Source organism: Manduca sexta, unplaced genomic scaffold (genome assembly GCF_014839805.1).
Source record: "Manduca sexta isolate Smith_Timp_Sample1 unplaced genomic scaffold, JHU_Msex_v1.0 HiC_scaffold_871, whole genome shotgun sequence".
Lineage (NCBI taxonomy): Eukaryota > Metazoa > Arthropoda > Insecta > Lepidoptera > Sphingidae > Manduca > Manduca sexta.
Genome location: NW_023595707.1, coordinates 1 through 8764, shown reverse-complemented (window position 1 = coordinate 8764; position 8764 = coordinate 1). Strand labels below are relative to the sequence as shown.

Below are 8764 nucleotides of genomic sequence, written 5' to 3'. Positions count from 1 at the left end.
GTAAGTATGTCAGTCAGCGGGCATCGATTTAAATATTACTCTTACAAATTCTACTCTTACTGCTAAAAATAATTAGTTTGTTTATTAAATTGACGTAGGTACAGTATTAATATAACTTTGCCGATCTGAAGTTAGTAAAATTACCCTAGCAATTTTTGTCAAAGTTTCAAGGGAGATTGGAGACGTTGACAATAAGTAAGGCTTTCTACACACCGGCAAAGTTATATAAATCTGTGTATACCTCATGGTTGCTAAGTATACATTGAGGGCTATAAGGGTTCGCGAACATTTCCCCTCCCTATCCTTTCCAATTATCCTGAAATGACTCCTTCTTCTTCCTCTTCTCTTCCTTTATTTTATCCCCTGACCCCTCCCTTCTTCCTCCCTAACCCTAAGACCGGATAGCCGTGGGTCGCCAGCGTGCCGTCCGCTGACACCCTCGGTGATAACGGTAGGGTCTACCAACTACTCACAGGTACTGCCGTGGTTGCTAAACAGGGGGATCGCTTGAACCCCGTTCGCAGGGTACCCCCGGTAATAATCACGGCAAATCAGCAAAAAAAAGTGTTATATAAATCATAATACATAAGTAATAAGTAATCGAATGATATACAGGCAGAGAAAAATAAGTTCCACGATTCGATGCATTCAAGGCTTCACGACATGGAAGGTCGAAGTGGACGGTGTTCAGAGAGAATTCTGGACCACTCAGCAGTATTATATGTCGAAGGGTAAGTATTATGCAATAAAGATGGGCGCTATCATTAACGACGAGTCAGATTATTTATAAAATAGATGTGAGAGTAGGTATGTCATATTTCATAGTTAGAACAAGAATTATATTTATCCTGAATTAACATTATTAGCTATTTTTCATCTGCGAAAAGTATACATTGAAATTGTTATTGCAGATACGTGTATTCAATTATTTCAGAATTATTGGAATTGAGCAGCGAAGAACGCGTCGCATCGTATGACTCAAGCAAACTGGTACAAGGAGACGCATTCTGGGTATCCGGATTATACGGAAAGTTACGCAATATTTCCATGACCGACACGGGAATGCTGAAGGAAGGATTCGTTCTAAATAACTGTATTGATAGAATGGGTGAGTTTAGCAATACAACAAAATGGCGAGACGAATAAACCACTGGCCTAATGGTAAGCGATACCTGCCATAAACAGCAACATTATCAAAAACTTTGAAGTGTGAAGCACTGAATGGTCCTGCTCTACAATGGTCACTCTGAGACGTAAGATGTTAAGTCTCACAAGGCCCATTAATTACGCTACAAGGTCCATCAATCAGAAATATAGCATACGAATTATAATACCACATTGCATGTTACAATTTTCATCAGATAACTTGACTGACTGGTGAAATTTTACCGGGTCAACTTTCAGGCCACCATTACTATTACAACATGACTAAGCAGCTACCCTGCACATCCGAAATGATATTCCCCTGGTCTCCGTTGGTGATGAATAATACAGTGATCGGAGTCGCCTTGAACCTCCTTGTAAGAAGAGAAGAAGATAGCAGTGGGATCAATTACTTTGAAAAAAACATTGAAGCTGGGATAAGGGTATGTATATTTTATGAGTTATGTAATAGGTCTAAATAATTTAAAATGATTTGATGCTGCTTAGCTCTTGATGACGAACACAGACGTATCTAATAGGGGAAAAGCTACTTCGTGCCCAACCTAGGATGTTGATGTATATCATATAAACAATATATTTACAAATCATTTAAAAAAAGATCTGTAGCCTACAAAAGTATTTTGAGAATTTTTAAATATGTCTCTGAGGCACAAAACCTCCCTGGAAATGACTCGAGGACATCCATAGATATAAGAAGGTCCGCCAGTGGTATCAGCTAAAACTAAATCTTTATCATGCTTGAAAATATGTTACATGCAGCTCATATTGAAGCAAGATAAAGTCAAGTGGAAGAACATGATATGTGTAGAATTCATGGGTTCTTAGTATTAAATGTTCTTAGTATAAATTGTTGAGCTAGATTTGCTTGCGGCTCCGCCCGAGTGGAAGAGTTATTCCAGATTCAAAAGTATCCTACACCAGAGGCAAACTATCTGTATATAAAATTTCATCGAAATCCGTTCCGTAATTTTAAGTGTATCGTATTCAGACAAACAAACGCTGCGCAGGATTTGTTTAATGATATGTAAACGTGACCAGATTAGGAAACCACCCACTTGAACTTAAGCGACACGACTACCCATATACAGTAGCCATCTTGTACCATCATCCACCGCAGCATTAATTATTAAGAAATATTAGAAGCCAATCTCATAGTGACTATGACATTTTCTTTTAGTTGACTGTGACCACGGGCCCAGAGTGTTTGTTCGCCGCAGCTGATGACCCTGGAATCGTCACTTTGCACGTTTACTTTATACCTGACGCCTATCTGATTACCTGCCCATAGTGGTATGCTAACTGTACCTACATCTGTTATCAATTTGTTTGCCAATAAAGGTTCAATATTGATATTGATTTATTTCTTGAGTCATTATATGTTTGATGCTATACTACGGTAAACGTTCAATAATGCAATAAATAAGTCATATAATAATTGCGTGTCGATATCAAACACGATATTATGAGTATCATATAATCACATTAAATCAACTATCATGCCATGTGTCTAAGCTCCAGGATAATAAATGAGCTTCTGGAAATTCCAACTTACAATAGTATACCTATAGATTTAGCATGAACACATGAGGAATTCTTGCGCAATATATTGCCACCAGAACTTGGTAGTCTAAACTTGACGAAGAAAGACATCAGTAAGATGTCACTTCACGTTTTCTTCGTGAAATAAACAGCATGTGTCTACGCGCTGGTTGATAATGGCAGTAACTTATTTTACTGTAATGGAAGGATGGATATATATGTTGAGACGTGTTTATGGTTTCAGGTTCTTTATTAGACTGATCTCATTATACTAACTTATTACAATACATTACATAGGCTAATAAATCGTTTTTCTTTCTTTCTTTCTTTTCTTTTCTTTCTATAGCTTATATACTAAGTACACACACTACACCTTCCCCCTTTGGGAAAAAAAATAAAATGTTTACACATTCTTATTTTTTTTTTACGTATACATAATATAAAATTCTTAAGTTATTCAATATGTGGGTATAACAATTATTTATAAAACTTAAAAAAAATAATTACTTAAAAAACATGACCATTATAACTTGCCAGTAAACTTTCTTTGTTATAACCACAATACATACGAGTACTTTATACTAAACTTATGTTATACCTACAGAACGCTTGTCATACATTTCACATAATTTTACAAAATATTTTTCTTTGTATTCTTCATCAATAAAATATACTTTAGTACTTTTTTCACTTTTTATAATATTATAACTTACTATATCTTTATTATTCTCATCATTTATATTGTCTATAATTTTACTAGACCATTTATCTATACTCTTTAACAACTTAACTTTTTTCTTCTCATTATTCATAGTCTCAACATTTGTCGACATTTTAATATCATTATTTTTATTCTTCACCTCATTATTTCTCCTACTATATTTACTTGTTACTTTCTCTACCCCTTCATAATATTTATAAATTCAGTATTTAGTTTTATTCTTGGATATCCTATATTATATTTTCTTATCACTCTTATAAACTTTTTAATATCTTTTCTATTACTCCTATTCTTATTGATTTTCAATTCCTTAATATTTATATTTCTACAAAATACTTCTACATCTCTTATAAAATTCTTACCTATCGCTAAAAATTGTAAGTCTAAGTATAATTTCTTATTCGAAGGTATATAAATACAAAATCCTTCATTTGATAAAACTATGCTTTCACTACAATCCTCTATATTATTTCCTAAAATCAATTCTGTATCTTTAGACTTCTTATTTACAATCCCTTTTTCTAATTGATTGACGTTTCCTGCTTGAGGTTGTTTTAAAATTAAAATATTATCCTTACAAATATCGATTTTTCATTAGGCTCAATTAACTCTTTTTTAGGTTCTGATGACTGTATACCTGTAACTACATCGAATTTATTTTCATTACAAACATTTACATCAGTAAAAATATCAACTTGAGTATTGTCACATACGGGGCTAGGATCAGATTTCATTACGCTGTTGTTTAAAATATTTAAATCGATGCACTCGGACAAGTCGTAATGCGATGATTGCTGATCTTGCGAAATGCACTCGCTATTGGACACCTTGTTTTGATGTGCTAATATGGTGTGCGAATGATCCATATTTGATTCAATGTTAGCCTGCTTATTAAAATTTAAACTGTTTTCTAACTCGATTTGTATTTTTTGGTAAGAGATAATGGACCATATCTGACAATAAATCTTGCACATTACTATAATTTTCTTTTAGGTAAAATTTTGCTACTGTAGTTAATCGGGTTTTAAAACAAAGTTAATTAATATAGGTTTTGATTTCTCGTTAAGCAAGCTGTTATAAAAATCTATGTTTGTAATTAGTTCTATGGTTGTAGTATCCTCCCTTGTCATAACCGGTAATAAATCTAGTGCAGTTTCAAAATCAAAGTTTTCTGCCATTTTTACTTAAATTGTTAATGTTGTAACAAAAAAAAATAAAAAATATTGATATATCAAAACTAATAAATCTCGTTTACCAGGGTCTTTTTAAATATATGCTATCAAAGTAAATTTAGAGTCTATCATATTAAGTGTAAAACGAATAAATTTTAAAATATAAAAAGGATATTGAAGAATTGCTTATTCTTCATTCTTCATGAGACTTCGTGGCTCGACGATGCGGTTGGGCTGCTACCTGGTGCTGCGTGATGGGTGGGCCAGGCTATACCCTGGACTCCTTGGGCCGGTATTACCCTGGACACCGCTCGAACATCTTGATCTCTTCTTTTTCTTGCTTCTTAATTATTATTTTATTTCATATATACTTCTTAGTCATATTTCTTCTTACATGTATTTTTTTTCTATATGTCTTCCATATTATTTTATCTTCTTAAATCTTCACTTTTCATTCTTGCTTATTAGTATTTACTTTCTTCAATAATTAATATAATTTTCTATCTTCATTTTCGTTCTTCTTACATATTTTCTTCCTTTTAATTTATATCTATTTCTTAAAAATATTTAATGTAATTCTTCATTATCTTTTCAATGTTTTTTTTTTACTTTCTTCTATCTTGATTTAAATATAGTTTTTCTTCTTTAATATTTAAAATAATTTCACTGAACGTCGCGCGCTAGCACGAGGCTGCGCCAACGCGACTGGCTGGGTCGCCATGTAATGGAAGGATGGATATATATGTTGAGACGTGTTTATGGTTTCAGGTTCTTTATTAGACTGATCTCATTATACTAACTTATTACAATACATTACATAGCTTATATACTAAGCTTACACACTACATTACATTCATCGATAGTCTATATACGGGGTCTACTGGATCTAACTAAAGACTATCCAAATGATCAAATTTTCAATGAGAGTATTCAAATTCCAGAGATTTCCACCATACATATTTTTACATCTGATTTCTAGATCGCTGCTGACATCTAATTAAAACACTGGACTTGTCTTCTTTTAGATTATAATACTTCTCACACTAGTGAGAAGAAGATCGTCATTATTTTATCACCTAATGATGACTGATCATCATTTATATCATCAGCAATGTCTTCCTAATTGCATAGTACATAATTACATACTTACTCACAACTTGTATTTCACGACTTACTTTTTGGAAAGTTATACCATCCCTTCATACTTGTAAATCTAACAATTTGCTCATAATCGTCGTCGTTGCTTCCGTCTATGACATAAAAAGCGGCCAACTATGGGCTTAATAGCGTAATGTCATCATTATGACGATTAATTGTGTTTACATCATTACGAATATATATAATGTATTACAGTTTTATGGTATACCTACATAAGCAACAAGCTGGTGTTTGTTGTTTTCCCCGATGCGATAGACCGAGTAGTCCATTGAAAAGTTACATTTGGGGTTGCGTTTTTAGAGGACGCAATTTTATTTTTTTGAAGTGTAGGGGGGGTCAGTGTAAAGCTAAAACCAAGTTTGTGGGGTCGCCACCCTTGTCCCACGACCGCCATCTTCATCATCATCTCTTAAACTATTTATCTGACAAAAAAAAATTATAAACATTTTTTGTTGCAAATTAAATTCTCTACAACTTTGGTCCAATAACTTTTTGTCGTAGAACTATAAATAAATAATTATAAGCGAAAATGTTAAGAAATTCAATGTTAAGCAATGTCCATTGCTCATTCTGATGATGTTGATGTAACATTTCAATGGACTAGAGTGTCAACTGTCAATTCACTCATGATTCACCGAGCTCTGTAATATTATTTTCACCTGAAAATATGATAGAAGGCCAAAGTTAAACCATAGCCAGATTCAAGTCTGAATTATAATATAATAATCAACTAACATTAGAAGAAACTGTACCGACGGACAGAATGTGGAGAGTAAAACAATGAAATAACCACTCAACATAAGCCAAATATCAATCTGCTAGAATTTATCTTCGCGCGATATCAGCTCTATATCGTCACGATGGTCAATATATAAAGAAGATAGCTAATATAAAAGTAAGTATTGCTGTTTGGCAGCACCCGAGTTACCATGAAGGTTCTAATATTTTTGGCAATCGTCGCCACTGCTCATGGATTGCTCGGTAAGTTTTACACTAGTTTTTGTTTAATTGTTTATGGTTGAATTTATTCGTAGTCTTTGACTAACGAGGGCTTCTGACACTTTCTATTTCGACAATTAGAAACGGTCTACAACAATGACCGGCCGGCTATATCGGGCTTACCGGTCTTTGGTTCGGAAAGACGATAGACGTTAGGCCAACCCGTCTATAATTGTAGAAACTAGAGGGCCCAAAAGCGCAAGAAATGACGCCCTCTGCGTCAACGGCAGCATGAGGCCGTATCACCTGAACTAAAGTCTATCCAGAGGATTGCATAACACCTAAACTTAGTAGTTTATTAGTTAATTACCTAGCGTAGTTAGTCGGAAATCTGGAGAGACTTGACAGCGTTGGCAATACCGAAAGCAAACATTCTCGAGGCCGAGCACAAACCAACAATGACGAAGGACAGACCAAATTATACACTCGTCTTCCAACAAGTTTCACAAATTAGTTAAAGATACGATGAACAGAAACCGGTGGAGACAAATAATCCGTTCTAAATGCCGTACAGCCAATGATGACCACGATCCTCAGCCATGAGGGACCGACTACAGAGAGTTAGTAGGTAAAGTTACCGACTAACACCTACACTAGCTACATACCTGAATTTGTTAGAGAATTTTGAGAAATTAGCCGCCAAATTTAATATTTCCGATTTCCTATAGTTATGTCCTCAAGAACAATTTTTCTTCGGTACTGAAATATGTTACAGAGTTAATTTATTTTAGATGGGGAGATAACAGATTCTGATTAAAATTAATGTGTAAAGGTGATTTAAAACTCTTGTTGGTTCAGCTGCTTTTGTGGTTGTAAATAAATTGGCAAAATTCACGTGTTTCGAAACTCTTAAGATATGTACTTGTTTACGTTAGTATTCTCTGCCACGGCGGTTACATTACCTTACTACGGCCGAAATATAGTCAATCAGAAGATATAATCAACGTTAGTACGTATTCGCTAATTAATTTTTTGTTTTTTAATCCCCAACAATTTACATACAATGGCACAAATATAAAATATTATATCATGGGGATTATATTATGGGATATCTGTAAATCTTATTTTTATTTTTGTTATAAAAATCTTACTTGTGAATTACGAATGAAAAAGTTTTTGCGGTGAGGGCTTTGCATATTTTTTATACATTTTAACACAACAATAAACATTATTTTATATTGAATGAAGTAAGTATAGTATATTTTGCCAACATGTTCGCAAAGGTGTTTATATTTTGCCAATATATAGGCACCTATATTATTTTATTCAGTAAGTAGCTAGTATTATGTATATTGTATGCTAGCTGGCGTGTATCTTTTGTGTTGCTATTCAGTATTTCCTATAAGTACTTGGAGTCATATACTTAAAAATTTACTGATTCAAATGATAAAATATCAGTTAACCGATAATTTATGTACATTTCTATATCTCACAGCAATCAATATTCAATAAATAATGCAAGACAACGTAAAAATATTATCATGAAAGTTATATTTTACTCCGTTTAGTCATAAATCTTGGAATAACAAACAGAGTAAGTATTGTTGATTAAGTTTTGTGGCTGTCGGTTGGGAGGGCGTGGTTGTGTGTGACTCGGGTGACGCGCTCACCGTGCGTTCTTACGGCCCGTGGTGGCCGGTGACTTACACAGCCGACAGCCACGAAAGGTGCGCAAGCGCAGCGGCGTGATCGATAGTATATTACAAGAAATAAATAATAACATTGACTATAATGGTCTTGCTAAATTGTTTACCGTGTTTCAGGTTCACGGAAACCCGGACTTCGTGGTAAGCATAACTAAATCACAAACTATTTGAAGTAGTTCATTCTGAAATGCGTTCAGTATTTAAATATTATATTTAACTATTATAAATTCTTTTCATGATAGAGTCTTAACTTGTCCTATCAGTCTTTAAAATAACTCTGCCTACTGGAACAAAAAAGATTTTTATTTATAATTTTTGTGTAGCTATTTGATGATGCATCATTTTTATTTCAGTCAGATTTGACC

At 33.8% G+C, this 8764-nt stretch overlaps 1 protein-coding gene and 1 long non-coding RNA gene across 2 annotated transcripts; both read left to right on the top strand.

Annotated features, from left to right (window-relative positions):
* The first annotated feature begins 604 nt into the window (after window positions 1-604).
* Window positions 605-2615, top strand: LOC115452771. Its single transcript, XM_037447295.1, has 4 exons — window positions 605-731; window positions 935-1108; window positions 1405-1586; window positions 2342-2615. Exons 1-4 carry the CDS (start codon window positions 605-607, stop codon window positions 2450-2452), a joined length of 594 nt encoding a protein of 197 aa, XP_037303192.1. The 3' UTR covers window positions 2453-2615.
* A 4046-nt stretch (window positions 2616-6661) lies between these two features.
* Window positions 6662-8764, top strand: LOC119193663. Its single transcript, XR_005114015.1, has 3 exons — window positions 6662-6735; window positions 8517-8540; window positions 8753-8764. It is a non-coding gene; the product is annotated as an uncharacterized LOC119193663 (long non-coding RNA).